General features: G+C 31.5%; 1 protein-coding gene across 3 annotated transcripts; it reads left to right on the plus strand.

Annotated features, from left to right (window-relative positions):
* Nucleotides 1–11: 11 nt before the first annotated feature.
* Nucleotides 12–14815, plus strand: LOC134690109 (adenosine 3'-phospho 5'-phosphosulfate transporter 2-like). Of its 3 annotated transcripts, none has more exons than XM_063550084.1 (10): nucleotides 12–129; nucleotides 2363–2609; nucleotides 3404–3525; nucleotides 3830–3984; nucleotides 4528–4635; nucleotides 9471–9568; nucleotides 10221–10313; nucleotides 11061–11172; nucleotides 11530–11599; nucleotides 12741–14815. In XM_063550084.1, exons 1-10 carry the CDS (start codon nucleotides 125–127, stop codon nucleotides 12907–12909), a joined length of 1179 nt encoding a protein of 392 aa, XP_063406154.1. In that variant the 5' UTR covers nucleotides 12–124; the 3' UTR covers nucleotides 12910–14815. The 3 variants fall into 3 exon arrangements, with proteins under 3 accessions (XP_063406154.1, XP_063406162.1, XP_063406168.1); XM_063550092.1 differs by having other exon boundaries at nucleotides 18–76; XM_063550098.1 differs by lacking the exon at nucleotides 12–129 and adding an exon at nucleotides 183–380.
* The last annotated feature ends 2128 nt before the right edge of the window (nucleotides 14816–16943 follow it).

A 16943-nucleotide genomic window follows, 5' to 3' on the forward strand; every position in this document is an offset into this window, starting at 1 on the left:
TTGATGACGTACTTCACACTTCCGGTCATATTTTGACGTTTCGCTGGCCCCGAAACACCGACCAGTGGTTGGCAATGTACATACCTTAACAATTTAAGTGGAAATGAATAATTGACCTCCAAAAATGATGTAATTTAATATTGTACTGATTGCCTTTGCACTGCAAACCAACACCCATACTTAGACTAATCTATCTAAAAAAAAAAAAGAACAAGACCATACAACCATAGGCTTTAAACTTATAAATAAAATTGAGAATGGAAATGAGGAATACAATAAATAGACAACAACCCATGCAACCAAATAGTAGACAACAGGCGAACAACTCAGTGAGAAAAAAAAGGCACCCTGGGATGAACCTTTGCTGGCCCCTAAATAAGGTTGGTCTCATTTGGGTGTAAACATTACGTGGGATTGCTGATTTTTTGTAAGCGTGAAAGTTAAACAATTGTGGTATGAATATGGGAAATGATGTTGAGGGGGACACAGGTTATTACAAAAAAATGAGAATTGCTTACGTACATAGTGTAAGGGGGATACGAGAATGTGACAAAACAGTAAGCAGGATCTGGGATCAGAACCCCCCAATGAGGGTAATATTAATGCCCTTTACCGTAATGAATCAAACATTCATCTTTGGCTACTGTTAGCATCAAATTGGTTAAAACAAATAGCACCAATGTTTGGTTAAGTTTTAGTCTTTACTACAATGTACGTTTATTACATGTAATGTCCAAAATTACTAAGACCAAACCAGCTAAATGGCAGAAATGTTTTGTTTCCAAAAACAAAATATAGCATTGTTTGAAGAAAAAGTGACCAGTTTTAGTGGAGTTGACAGCCTAGAAAGCGGCATATAACGGAATTTTGTCACCGCCTGACATTTTTTCTTAAATGCAAGTTATAAGTACCTTGTGTTATATTACGGTATATAGGAATTTTTTTCTGAGACAAGTGCCTGTATCCTTTGTGCACAAAAACAAAATTGAGGTCAAGGTCATATTCTAAATTTGGACTTTTTCTTGTTTTATGATATCCTCTCTCACTTTTTTAAAAAGATAATAGATACAAGAACTATTGAAAAATGTTGGCCTGCTTGTGAAGAAGATATATTATTCATTTGGTCTGAAACAATTCTATGACATGTTATATGAGTTATTGTCTCTGAAATGATTAAATTTGAGATTAATTGATTATTACTCTAACTTGGTACATTGTAAAGCCATAGGTTCTTTGACAATCTGTTAAGTGAAATATGACCTTGAAAAATATCAACCAGAGGTAACCTTGAGTAAATTGTAAGTAGCTATTTGTGCACTTATTCCATTGAAAATTACCTTAAAACATTTTTTTTAAGATGAGCATACAAAAACCTAATATTTGAGAGCAGAAGTGACCTCCAATAAACCAGAAGTACCTTATATCTCCCTTATTACAGGCAAAAGTATAAAGAAACTATATATTTGGGGAATGAGTGTGAATAAAGCTATCTTATGAGAGTCAGACTGGAAGTGACATATTTAACCTGAAGTTGATTATTATCTCCCTTATTTCATGCAAAAATATATAGAAACATATAACTATTGTATCGGTATGAAGAAACCTATATTCTTGGATGCCAAAATTGACTTTGAGTAAACTGGAAGTAGCTTCTTATCAATAATTAAGAAAATGGATGTGGAAAGACAATCAATTATCCTGTCAACAATAGATTTTTGAAAAAAAATTAAGTGAATGTTCTTACATGTCTCATTAATAGGCCATATGTCCTGATTCTTTAAGGTATAGATAATCCACTGCAATCTCCACACTTAACTACAGGCCTGGCTGTCCAGGCTTGTAAAATTGCTTTCAAGCATGTTAAAATCATCTCTACAGGCCAAAAATATCTAACTAAATTCTCAAAAATTGAGATCCGAGCCTGTTGATTAAAATGTTTATTGTGAAGACTGTGAGTGTGACCACTATTTGATGTATTGAATAATGTTTTCTTATTCAGATATGTTTTTAGATACAGACTTCTTTTTCTTATGACAGTCTTTTATGGTCATTATATATTGATTTTTATCCATATATAGAAACAGATGGTAAAAAATCAATGATGTTCAAAATGTTATTTCAGTTTTCATGAATTAAATATATACATAAAATGTAAAACAATGTTTTAATGTTTTTTTTACAAGAGCTAGGAGTTGGCTGTTTAAATGTATGGTAAATTCCTATTGTGCTAGAGCATATATTTGATGTAGATGTACGTAAACAAAATTCATGAACAAAATTAAGTACTCCCTTTGATTTTGTTTTAACTGACTAAATAAATTGATCATACAAAAATATTTAACTTTTGCTATATTTTTTTTAGATCAGTGACTCCTAGAGTCACACCGCTATCCGTTGGACTGCTGAGACAAAAGGGAAGTAACTCTGCATTGTACGAAATGTCTCAAAAATCTGCTATAGTTTCTATGCCAGAGCCAGAATCCTCAAATAAGAAAACAACTGAACTTAAGATTGGATTTATTGATATATCAGGATATTCACCAACTATGCAATTCATCCTGCTTACAGCTGCAGTGTTTGTTTTTTATTTAGTATATGGTTATATGCAAGTAAGTTACAAATATTATAACAATACTGTGGAGTGTTATTATTCGCTGGATACCAATTTTCGTGGGTTTCGTGTGTACAAGTAAACTACAAATTCAAATGTTCAACAAATAAAAAATTTGCTGCACATATTTGCAAAACTACGAAATCAAATATCCAAGAAAATGCAAGTTTTCCTCAATCCACTAAAATTGAAACCCACCAAAAAATAAATGAATCCACAGTATTCTATTGTGATGAAGTACCCATATTTATAGATTATTGTGCTTGATGGTGTTTGCCACATATTTTTATTTTACATGATTAAATTTAGGCGACTTGCATAGTAGGATCAAAATTTAGCACTTAGATAGAATATTTGATATATTGCTGACTGAAATGGTGTATGTCATCATTATGCAGAGATTACTATTTACAGTTAGGCATTATTTCATTGTTATTGAAGTACTTACATTATTTTCGGGTAAGAGTTCTGATCAGGAGAGTTATTTTTTAACAGGAGGGGTTTATTTTTATTTTTATCTCAGTGTTGGCAGTTGTTCTATTGAACTTTATCCAGTTTGAAAAAAGTGATAAAAGATCAGTGTTTATCCTTGTATGATATTTTTGTCCTGAACATGCATTAAATATTTGCCACTGGATGTTTAGTAACCAACAATCAATCATTCATTTTTGTATTATAAAAATGCATATTCACGAAGTTGCTGGTTAATAATAAAGCATAAAATCCTTCAATACTTGTTATGAACTTAATCTAAATGATATCACTTAATTTTCAATATTTGTCACTCAATAGGAACTAATATTTAAACTGGATGGATTCAGACCATTTGGTTGGTACCTTACCTTGGTACAGTTTGGACTTTATACTTTATTTGGTCTTACAGAACTACAGTTTAAAGCTGACAAAGAAAGAAGGTATGATATATCATATCAAACTATTAGCCCCATTTACATCCATTTTGTTTAGCTGTAATAACTTTTAATGCTAGAAATTCATCTTACATGATGCCTTTGATGATGATGAAAGAACAAATTAATGTGTACTAGTGCTTGGAATAAGAATGATATGTCTCTAGCCAGGACAAAAAACCACTTAAAGTGAATAAAACTGTAGAGTGCTTATAAAAGGATGTGTTCTCTTCTGATAAAACATAAGTTTAAAACTATAAAAAGTACACAATTCCATATTGTTTAATAACATTAATGTATATTTTTGCAGGATTCCACTCTCCTCCTATGTTGTGATAGCATTCTTAACAGTATCAACAATGGGGTTGTCCAATACCTCTGTAGGATATTTAAATTATCCAACACAAGTTATCTTTAAATGTTGTAAACTTATACCAGTTATGTTAGGAGGAGTCTTAATTCAGGGTAGGTGCTAATTTTCATATATTTTTCTGAAAATACTGATAATTAAAGGTCATCAGCTTGTATATTTACTACCAATAACAAACTCACGAAGTAAAATCATGGATATAAGATAAACTAAGCTGCAGTTAACATTCATAAATGAAAGTTGTTTCAAAGTATTTTACCGTAGTAGGAGTCATTATTTAGATCAACTCTGTACAAATTCTATTTATTTGTGTTATAAATCTTTTATGTAAAGTGAGCATACTTTAACAAACGTGTATTCCTTGAAAGTATCAATGAATACATTGAGACAAGGGATATAAATCAATTCGACACAACACACAACAACAAAAATCTATTTATCCTTATTCTGCATTTGGTCTATATATATGTATTAAAATAATAGCTCATCTTTTTAACCATAACTTGCTAGTTATGCCTATTAAAGATATACATTTTAACTACTTTAAAAAGGTTGAGAGATGTTCTTTACTTTATGTTCCAACTTATTTCTCTTTATTTATTTGAAAATTATACTTGTTTCCGTAATTTGTTTTTTAGGTAAAAAGTACAAGTGTATAGATGTAACTGCAGTATTATGTATGTGTGTAGGATTAATTTTATTTACTCTTGCTGACAGTAGTGTATCACCTAGTTTTAATACATATGGTATGTTATAGAAATAAGTAAGAATAAATTATAAAATGTATAGAATTATATATATAATTATAGGTTATACTAATATTGAATAAGGATCAGGTAGTTTCCAATGAGATAAACAAGTTGCTTTCTTTAAAAAAAGAAATGCAATCGTAAACCCAAATGCTTGTTTGGCATTATATATATATTAGATAATTGTTTAATAAAGATGTATTGTTTTATATTACTTTTGTTGTGCATAAGAATTAGAAACTGACATTGCCTGTTTACCTAATGTAATACCGGCTTCACACATCAACGTATAGATCCGACGTACGTCGGCCGTGGTAAAAAAAATCATGCACGCTACCAATACGCTAGTAAATTTGATGCATTCAACCTGTCAATCATATCTGAATCGTGTGCACAACGACCTAAAACGTGTATTGGGTGTGCGTAAAGCGTACCTATGCGTTTCTCCTAGTCTTTCTACATTCCCGACTGCAGGTCTGTCTATATGTGAATGTTTGTCAATAAGTCTGTCACATTCGCCCGTCTGTTTACATGTTTACCAGTCCGTCTATGCCCACTGGTTCGTCTACATGTTCACTAGCTTTGAAATAGCTTTCGGTAAGTGCGACTCTTTCAGTGATTTGTGTCTATTGTTTTTATGTAAGTGATTATTGTGCACCTTACCCATATTTTTAAGGGACGCGAATTGCAACTGCATGATATTTTACAGTTGTTTCTTGAGATGTGCTGGCCTTATGGTTTGGTTCATTAGGGAGGGTTGGGTTTATGGTCACCACATTGCTTATGTACCAATGTCCATTCTAAAGCCAGGAACATGTAGTACAGTGGTTGTTGTTCATAATTCATGTCGGTCAAGTTTTTTTCGTAAATTATTTTGTTATCAATATTAAGTTTTGTTTGATTTTTGTTTTTAAATCTTAATGGTCGGGGCATTTAATAGCCGACTAAATAGAGGTTTTTTTTCATTTTTAGAGGCCGCTCGGTGGCCTTTAAAGACTTACTACCACGTCATTGTAACTCTGGTATCATTAGTGCTGGACCATGGTCGATCCTATGCACCTTTGAGGCAGGCGGGATATTTTTGTAGATCTTGTACAGCTCAAACTAATGGGAGTAGTTCCTGTACTTCTATCATCTAGTCCCATGCTGCATGGTTGGAGAGGGTGTAATATCTCCTGTAGGTTTGATGAAGTTTCACCCGTATCGGACTTCTTCTCCTGAATGAAAGCTTAAAGGCGACGAGTATTTTTGTATGCAATGTGCCCTTAACGTGTCTCAAACTTATCTGTAGCGTTTTCAACGTTCGTGCAGCGTGTATATTATGTACGTGCAGTTTACAGGTATACGCTTGACAAACGCTTGAGCCGAATGATTTTTTTTATGTTCCATTTAAATTTTCCTGAAGGAAAAGCGTTCACCAAGCGAATACCTTTGCTTTTCGACGTACTTCAAACTTATGGAACGCGGGTTTAAATGCTTGCATAGCGTTCCTCTGGTGAGCAACTAAGTTAGGCATACGATGATACGGACTTTGTTAATTTTCTTTTTTGACTGATTATTTTACATTGTCTTTTCGGGGCCTTTTATAGCCGACTATGCGGTACGTGCTTTGCCTGTTGTTGAAGGCCGTACGGAGACCCATAGTTTGTACTTCTGTGTTATTTTGGTTACTTGTAGATAGTTGCCTCATTGACACCAAACCATATCTTCTTTGTTATATTCGATATCTTATTGCCGACCTGGTTAAGTCTGCTAAAAATGCATGCATGATTAATTTTTATGTTATCAGTCGTAATGAAAGTGGCACATCTAATTCGTAATTTCATTGCTTGAAGTATCATTTCTTACATCTGCATGGTCAAATGTGTATGTTTTTAAAATAAATTTTAGATTTAGATTTCAGTCACGGTTATTTCCCCCCTTTTCATATTGAATATATATACTTATCAGTCGCATTTTAATGACGAAAAGGATTCAAAGGTTATTATGTGACCTCCTTGTTTAAAAAAGAAAGTAAATAATGTTGCAATATTTAAACAAAGAAAATAACTTTAAATTTGCAATATTAATGAAAATAAATGCGGACATAACTTTCATAATTGATTTTAACGTTATTTTCAATAAACGATTTTTTTTTAAATCCTCGTTTTTACACCTATTTGAGGGACGTATTTATATGATTCCCATGTCCTTGGTCAATCCTAGACGTAAAATTTAAAAAAAGTGCTAATACTTTTTTTAAAGATTTATTTTTATTAGTTCTCGTTCAAAATATTTTATTTTTTCATTTTTTATATCTATTTAATTTTATTTTTAATAATCCTTTTTTTTTTATTTATTAAAGTTGCAACATTTAACATAAAAAAAAACAACTGTAGTTTAATCATATGCAAGAAAGACTTCCCTTTAATTTCAGTATAAAAAAAAACATGTACATCTTCACTAAACGTAAAATCTAAAATAAAATGCTGCTAAAACTCTTTCTAAAGATTTTATTTTTAATTATTCTCGTTCAGAATATAAAGCGCATTGTTTACATGAAATCTTATCTCATATCTAGCACAGCTGGTTACATCGTTTAACTAATTAAAATACTACGCATGTAGGTTAATATTAGCAGCTTGTAATCGTGTGCAAGAAAGTATTATATAAATTTCAGATCATACGTAAAATATCTCTATAGCAACTTAAGATGCTAATGCATATTCAACAGATTAGTAAGCTATTGCGCATGCATTTGAAAAGTGGTCATAGCTTTTGCGCATGTATTTGAAAGGTAGTCATGGAAAGAACAGAAGTGTTCCGAATAACATCCGGTGTTCCGAAAGACTACATCACTCGTCCAATATATACTGCGTAAACCCTCAGGGGTTTACGCAATGAGGGTGGTAATGCACTTTACCATCAGGCGTTAAACTGATCCTTTGTGTCAAATTGGTTAAAATTTTACCGTGATTCGTCTAAATATCCTTATTGTGATTAGTCAGACGTTTCAAATAATTATCATTACCATTATTTTGGGGGTGAAATAGCGTGATTCGTCAAATTCAGCTGATTTTTGTCGAGCCTGCAACTTTTGTTGCAGAAAGCTCGACATAGGGATAGTGATCTAACGTTAGCTAACTTTCTAAAAGCTTTATATTTTAGAAGGGGGAAGACCTGGATGCTTCATACTTTGTATATGGATGCCTCATGTTACAAAGTTTCCATCAGTCACATGTCAAATGTCCTTGACCTCATTTTCATGGTTCAGTCACCACTTAAAAAAAAGTTGAGATTTTTTGTAATGTTGAATTCTCTCTTATTCTAAGTAATAGGATAATTATATTTGGTATGTCCATACCTTGCAATGTCCTTATGCCTGTCAGACAGTTTTCACTTGACCTCGACCTCATTTCATGGATCAGTAAACAAGGTTAAGTTCTGGTGGTCAAGTCCATATCTCAGATACTATAAGCAATAGGGCTAGTATATTCGGTGTATGGAAGGAATGTAAGGTGTACATGTCCAACCCAACTGGCAGGTGTCATCTGACCTTGACCTCATTTTCATGGTCAGTGGTTATAGTTAAATTTTTGTGTTTTGGTCTGTTTTTCTCATACTTTATGCAATAGATCTACTATATTTATTGAATGGAATGATTGTAAGGTGTACATGTCTAGTGTGCAGATGTCATCTGACCTTAACCTCATTTTCATGGTTGAGTGGTCAAAGTTAAGTTTATGAGTTTTGGTCTTTTTATCTAATACTATATGCCATAGGTCACCGTCAACTATATTTGGTGTATGGAAATATTTTTTGATCTATATGTCAGTCGCGCAGGTTTTATTTGAACTTGACCTCATTTTCACGGTTCATTGCTCAGTGTAAAGTTTTTGTTGTTTTGGTCTATTTTTCTTAAACTATAAGTAATAGGTCAACTATATTTGTTGTTTATGGAAGCATTGTTAGCTGTACATGTCTGCCTAGCAGGGTTCATCTAACCTTGACCTCATTTTCATGGTTCATTGGTCTTTGTTTAGTTATCTTGGTTAATGTTAAGTTTATGTGACAGTTTTTATTAAAACTTTATACTTAAGACTATCAACATAATATCAATGATTAGTAAAGAAAGAGAGACATTTCTGCGTGTGCACTCTTGTTTTATTGTCTAAAAGAAGTGTACATTTTGTTGTCATGCAATATAAATTACCGTTAATGTCATTTGGCAAGAATGTTTACCGTTATACGTCAGGAAGGTACATGTATCCCCATTGCTACCCTCATAAATATCCAAGAGAGACAAAATGATGTGAATTCAAGCAACTATGGGTACTGTTCAGACTTCTAAAATGTGCTAAAACCATACTGTAAAGTAAGCTACAAAACATTTGTTTCAATATTGAAATTATACATTTCTCTCTGATTTAGGAACAAAATAATCCATTAACTCAACTTGTTTCCTGTTAAAATGATTATATCATTAGAGGAAACTGAGTAACAGGCAGAATTGGTAGTGGACAGACTTTGATGGCTTCATGAAACTGTATTAGGCAATGAAAAAGAAATCAACACATAGAAAAGTTTTGACATTCCAAACAAGATTTTTTTTTTTACTAACACTGTTGGATCCACACTGGCAGTACTCCTAGATATTTTAAAACCATGAATGAAAATCCCATCTCTAACAGAAAATGTTTTATAAATTAAAGATTTACTTGTTAAAATTCTTAAAATCTCAAATTATATGTTTTTGGTTTGTTTGTATTATGTCAATAAATAAAAAGTATTGTGGGGTGAAGAGGATACCCAACAACACAAAAAAATTCTAAGAGACATTCTATATTTTTTAGGTGTAATATTGATATCATTAGCCTTACTGGCAGATGGTGCTATTGGTAATGTACAAGAGAAAGCATTAAAACAATATCAAGGATCTAATTCAGAAATGGTATGTAATTGCTTCCTTCATTGAAGATTCAAGTATTTTAAAGATTTTGTATTAAATTCTTTAAGATCTAACCCTTTAACTGTCTCTTTTAATTTTTTTCTTCAGTTTGTCAATAATCCTATAACATAATTTATAAACCAGTCAGTAGACCAGGGGCTGATTTAGATATTCCTTTAACCCGTTCTCCAGTGGAGCCAAAAAAAATCAAAAAGAGAAAAGACATAATAAAAAAACAAATTCTTTATTTGCAGTCTGCACCAAAACCAACACAGCTTAATTTGGTTCCAGGTTGAGAATGAACATTTCCACATTGATTGGAAACACTTGACCTAAAACTGTGTTCTCCAAATCTGTAAGGGAAATAAGCAAAAATGGTGATGATCTATTGTATAGTCAAAAGATAAATAAATCATGGTTAATGTTTAAGCTCAGAGAAATAGGCGGTAAACACTCATAGGGTCAGGAGTCATAAGTTTGAAAAGCCTACAAAATACAGAAGAGAAGAATAAGTCAAATCAACTAGAACAAAAGTTTTATACAGAGGCCTGTAAGAAGCACATTGTAACTGGGCTAATTATTGATTAGTTATTTATGATATACACAGAAGAAACATAAGATTTCAGATCCAACATAAATTCTTTTATCTTTTCAGGTATTATATTCATATTCAATAGGATTTATTTACATATTAATTGGTTTAGTTTTATCAGGAAGATTGCTTCCAGCATTTGAATTTTGTAAAGATGTAAGTATAAGTGATTCTAGATTTTATTTTAATGTACTTGTGTTATGGTGTATGAAAACAAAACAGTTATGTGGGACATGCTATCTGAGTGCAAGGCATTTGTCTCAAAATGACCAAATATGACATCAATATTCTAGGATAAAACACGTCTGCCTGGTCTTGTAGGCTTACATTTCTTGTCAGATTTTAATGACATTCATATTGATGGCGTATACCAGCAATGTCCTTGATAATTTTTGAAATTAACACAATAAAATATTTATTTTCCATAGTTAACCTTTGGAAATATAAATTATGGAAAATTTCATTGTAACCGTTATTACTCTTACATAAAAAGTGAACCAGAGTGTTGTCAGATCATTGTAGTCAAAGCTTTGACACAGGATCTGGGATCAGTTTCACATAGAAACTTACGAATAAGATTGATCGTAATTCATGAACAATTCAATATACTTATGATCAATCTTAATTAATTTATTTTCTTGGTGAAACCGCCTCCTGCATTTTAATCAATGTACTACAGTACAAAAATCTTTGATCAAAGGGGGCTTATTAAGTTTTATACTAGGTATCAAAGGGGATTGTACAATGTACTACATTAAGGAAATCCTAGTTATCAATCAAAGGGATTTAAGGACTTAAGCATCAATTCTTTGTTTAGGGTAGCTTTGAAGATACTATGTATATTTATATTATTCTATTATGATTAATAGTTTCGTTTTCTATCTATGACATCTTTATTTGCAGTATCCTGTGGAGACATATGGATATGCTGTGATATTTTCAATTTCTGGCTATTTTGGTGTAAATATAGTATTGACATTAGTCAAGTCGTTTGGTGCTTTGATAGCTGTTACAGGTACAGTATTACTATTTTTGCTAATTAATTTGTTCTAAATGGAATTAAATTGAAGGTAAAGTGAATTTGCTTATATGATTATTTCTCAACGCTAAATAGCAAATTTATAGTTTATGGCTAGGCAGAATAACTGGTAATTTGAAAGTGGTAAATGTTTTATTGTTCACAAAACAAACAATGATAATTATAAGCCACACTTGGAAATATTGATTTCTAAGTTTGAAGTCTAGATATTCTTTGATAATGTTAAAGTAAGTTATTTTGATAGCTGCTGACTTCAAGGAAACAGAAGTGCACTGTTTCCTATACATATCCTGTTTGAATCACAGATCTAAATATTGATATTTTTATTTTCAGTTACCACCTGTAGAAAAGCTATAACTATAATTCTGTCATTTATGTTCTTTGCAAAGCCATTTACTTTTCAGTAAGTATAAATAAAGAAAAAAATATGCAGTAGGTGACAGGGTCTACTGGAAAAGTTGTCTAATGACCCATATAAATTAAAAGAGATGTAGTGTTTACATGTACAAGAGTACAAGATAGCTTCCTGAATGAGACAAAAACATAGGTCAACATATAATCTTCTTTGAGAAACTCAGCAAACATGTTCTTCAACAAGATATTTCAGTGTTTTTTGGAATGGCAAATACAAAAATTTACTTTTCAGCTAGGCTGATGATAAGAAAATTAAATCATAGAGTGGGGTGCTCATTTTCACCACATCTTTCCATGTTTTCTGCAGTTTATGTTCAGGTCTTTATGTTTTTGAAGTACACTGATATTTCTATATGAGGATAACTTCAAATGCAAAAATTTTTAAGCTTGAAAACGTGTTTGATTGAGAAAAAATCCTCTGAAAACTTAGATTAAAGGGTGTTGAAATTTCCCGATTTTTTTGTCAAAGGGGGCCACATATTCTCCATTTTTACGCATCTATTTAAAACCAAATAACTACAACTTAAAACAAAATTTGTCAAACCAATTTCATTATAGATGAATAGCAGACATTTCAAAGGTGCAAATCAAACTGAAATTTAGGGCAATAAGTCAAATAATTACTAAAAAAAACTTCTTTGAAATCGTGTTTTTCATTCAGGAAATTGGCCGAAAATTGTTGTCCGATTTTTGGTCCATTACGGTAAGTGACGAACTTTTATCTCAGTTTAAAAAATAATCATATTTGTTATAAAGAATAATATATTTTACCGGCATTTTTCTTCCATTTCAGCCATCTTTTGAAGTTATTACACCTTAAAATCATGAAACTGTGAAATTGTGTCCCCGGTGAATATTGGCGCCCCACTCTAAGTATCAAATCAATCAATAAGATCTGTTAAAAAATCATAAAACATTCTGTGCCCTCAGCCAGTCACTACTATGCAAGGCAGAAGTACATGCAATACATATTTTGTCTTTTATACATATTTAACTGTTTTCAAACATAGCTATGAAATTTGACCAAAAATTGAATAATGAATACTGAAATGTTTTTGAACTTTAAACAAGAAAATACTAAATTTTATTAAATAGGTCATGACTAACCGTCTTCTTTGTATCTTTTTCAGGTATGTGTGGTCTGGTTTAATTGTAGTGTTTGGAATCTATTTAAATGTATACAGTAAAAACAAAGATTCCTGGGATACATATTTATTAATTAAGTACAATGAAGTTAAATCATTACTAGGATATACGAAGACATACAGAAAATATCCATCAGCAACCACAAATGTATAACTTATATTGTGATATTTATAGTTATGCAAAGAAATAATCCATGGTTTTCATTGGCACTGTGTCAATCTAAGTGGACAGAATCAAACAGACGGTGAATTGTCAGAGAGCTTATATTGTTAAAAAATTGGTGCATGTCTTTCATATTTGTTTTCATTGTTTTGATATGAATTAGGCTGTTAGTTTTCTCAATTACATTATTTTATATTTGTCATTTCAAGCCTTTTATAGCCATTACAACTATACGGTATGGGTTTTCTATCATTGTTGAAGGGTTGCCTATAATTGCTTTCAACCAGTGAATTTGAACTCTTGTAGATAGTTGCCTCATTAATAATCATTCATCATCAGCTTATTTTTATACAGTTTTGGATTTTTTCCTTTTAATTAAATGGTTGAACAAGTGTTATATGATGATAAATTTGTCAGATATTACAAAAATGTTAGATTCCACAGAAATGTCCGATTAACGCAGATTTTGATTAACTTCTTTAGTATGTCATTAAAAAAGAAAGGTAAATTTTTTGACATATTCATAGTCTAAAATATTTCAAAAAGAAAGAAAAAAACATTTTCATTATTAAATGTTACTTTGTTTTTCATTTCATCACTTGATGGGGCACTAACTGTCAAGTTCATGTTCACCGATTCTAATCATTCTCATATTTATATATATATATATCTTTGCACGTTAAGAACTCTTGCAACATCTCTTTTGAGGGGTTCCGTAGGTGGCCTGTTGCAAGGCAAAATTTCTGTCCCTATCCAATATACCCTCATTTTCCAGTGGCAGTCCAAATTTCCCCGACCATCACCCTCTATTATAACAACCTACCTTTTGTGTTTATTGTTAACTTGTTCTTGTCCTGAATTTGCATGAAATATTTGCCACTGGACGTTAAGCAACCAACAATCAATCAATCAATCATATTTTGATTTATAACAATGTAAAACATTTATCCAAGCTATTAAAAGTCTAAATAAAACAATAAACAAGGCACAGGCATGAAAATACATAGCTTCATTTTGTGTGTATTTGAATCTAGACGCAATCTAATTATTTATCGAGTAGACCTTTATAGTAAACATAAATATAGATATAAATACAGTAAGCAAACATGTGCTGTTGAATTATTCTAGGTCTATTAAACTTAATATTACAGATACCAAAATAAATGTTTATCATCATTTTTACCTGTATTAGAATAAAATTGAGAATGGAAATGGGGAATGTGTCAAAGAGGCAACAACCTGACCATAGAAAAAACAACAGCAGAACATTAGAATGTTTACTTGTGGATCAAATCAGTCAATCAAATGATTTATCTTTGTTTCACTTTCAATGTTGACATTTTCTTCCTTTAAATAACTTTACACATGCAATTCACGTGTTATTCATCTCAAGCTAAGGGGTTAAATTAAAGTTCACATGAATACGGATTCACTGAGGTTGAAATTATTCACTTGCAAGTGAATAATTCATAATCAATGTTTTTTTGCTTATTTTGATAAAATTGAACCTTATTGGCTACTAGAAAGGAATTATTATTTCACTATTTGTATTTCATTACTGATTGAGCCATAAAACATAATATTTGGTTTTTCATATATCTTGTAGCTAGTGCCCCTTTAAAATTTCCTTCCTTATAGTAGTTTATCATCTAAAGTAATATTTTTACACAATTTGTAAAATCATAGCATCATGGCTTCATCATATTACAAAAAAATTAACTTGACATTCATTCATTGGATGAAATTACTTCTTTTGCTTCATCAGATGTTATATTAGAAAAGTTAATAATTTACACATGTAGGAGTTTATGTTAGTGGGTTGTGTACTTTTAAAAATGAATGTTTTGAATCTCTATTTATTTTATATTTATGAAATATATAATATACATAACTGGTAGATTTGTCTTTGTTACTTTGATCATCCCGCCATTTACTTGGATGTTTGAATTCTTTAAACCTTTAGGAAAAAAAATATTTTATTGTTTTGTTTTCGCTTTAGTATCATTTAATTTTAGTTAAATCTTCTTGTAGGAGAATGTCTATTTGTCTGTTTGAATGTATTCTTCTGGAAGTTCTAGCAGAAACATGTAAATTTGTCTTTTTATCCATTTTTACCTTTATCCAAGCATATCCTGGGTACTGGTTGCTATGTAATTGTGCACTTTATTTAACCTGCGGTTTTGGATAATGCCTATGGGGAGATGCTTACATTGACTTTGGGGTCAAAGGTAAAGGTCACAGCTTTAAACAAAAAAATGGTTTCCCCATGATACTTGTTTAACTATTTCTTCAACTTTGACCAAATATGATTTAGCAATGCCCAATAGTATGAAGGAGACCTCTGTTGAATTTGAGGTCACTGGATTAAAGGGAAAGGTCACAGCAGCAAGATTGACTTGTTTTTGTTTTCCTTGATGAGTAAAAAAAGGAGTCATTTTACTATCAAAATAATAACAAGAATGTGTCCCAAGTACACGATTGCCCCATCCACACTATCATTTTCTATGTTCAGTGGCCTGTGAAAATGGGGTACACTCTCTAATTTGGCATTAAAATTAGAAAGATTATAGCATAGGGAACCTGTTTACCAAGTTTCAAGTTGATTGGAATTTAACTTCGTCAAAAACTACAACTACCTCGACCAAAAACTTAAAAACATTAACCTCAAGCGGGACAGACTGACAGAAGAATGGAGGAACGAAAGGACGGACCAGCAGCTAATGGTAGAATATATTTTGGTTCTGGGTGATATCTTTTGAACTATATGTCTAACCTTCACAAACAAATAACTTGAGAATAACTAGGTCCTTGTTGATTTGGTTGTCCGTGGGTCAAAGGTCAAGGTCACAAAACTTTTACTAAATTTACAAATCTTCAGTGGATTGTGATGGGTTTAATGAATCTTTGGTAATTGTTAGGTCACTTCACCAAAGGGTTTTGTTACAACAGCAATTGATAGACTAAAATTCTAAGTTTTGGTTTCCCATTATTTGACAAAAATTGCCAAGACTACATATAGTCTCTAATGTCTGCATTCACTTGGCTAATGAGTTTGAATATCCCTTTGCTATTTGTTTTTCTGACATGATCATGACTATAGTTAAATATTTGAAGTAAAATCTCTTGTAGATTACTTATTGGAATTAATGGATGTTGAAAGAGGAATTGTTGATCAATATTGAAGTGCAACTTACTATTTTTCTTTATTTAGAAGGTTTTCACTTGTTAATAAAAAATCCTCAAGCTGATGGATTGAAATGAAATTTGCACCAGGCTAGCTAACTTGAGAAATATCTCATAAATATAATTCAGTTATGATTTGCAGAGTTTTGTTTAGCATTTTCCAGGTGTCTTGATTTCCTTATATTTATCATGCATCTGCTCAGGCATGAAGACAAAGGATTTTTGTAAACAATTATTTAGTCTTACATGCATGATTTTTTTATTAGTTGTTGGTGGCTTTGAACTAGCTGCCAGATAACTGCGAGTACTCTCAGATCTGTTCATTGTGTCTTTTTGTGTCAGGATGTATAAGTACCTGGTATCCTCAGAGTTGCACTTAATATATATTTCTAAAGACATTTATATAATTCTTTTAAAACTAGATGTGTCAAAACGACACAAATGGCCCCATTATTAAAATCAGCAATTTCAACAACAAATGCGGACACAAACAAGATGGTGGTCTCACATATACGAAATCTACCCAAAATCTTAATGCCTTGAAAAAAACCATATATCTGAGATTTTCAACAATTTATCAAAGTCCAAAGCCTGTAATTTCGACAAAAATTAGTGAAGCGTAACGAAACTCAACTTGATCTGTAACTCATCATGGTTAACTCACATACCAAAAATCAGTCCAATATCTAAAGCTGTTTAGAAGAAAATCTGTATAACTGTGATTTTCAACAATTTATCAGAAACTCAAACTTGATCTGTAACTCATCATGGTTAACTCATATACCAAAAATCAGCCCAATATCTAAAGCCCTTTAGAAAAAAAGTCTATAACTGTGATTTTC

Source organism: Mytilus trossulus, chromosome 1, assembly GCF_036588685.1.
Source record: "Mytilus trossulus isolate FHL-02 chromosome 1, PNRI_Mtr1.1.1.hap1, whole genome shotgun sequence".
Taxonomy (NCBI): Eukaryota; Metazoa; Mollusca; class Bivalvia; order Mytilida; family Mytilidae; genus Mytilus; species Mytilus trossulus.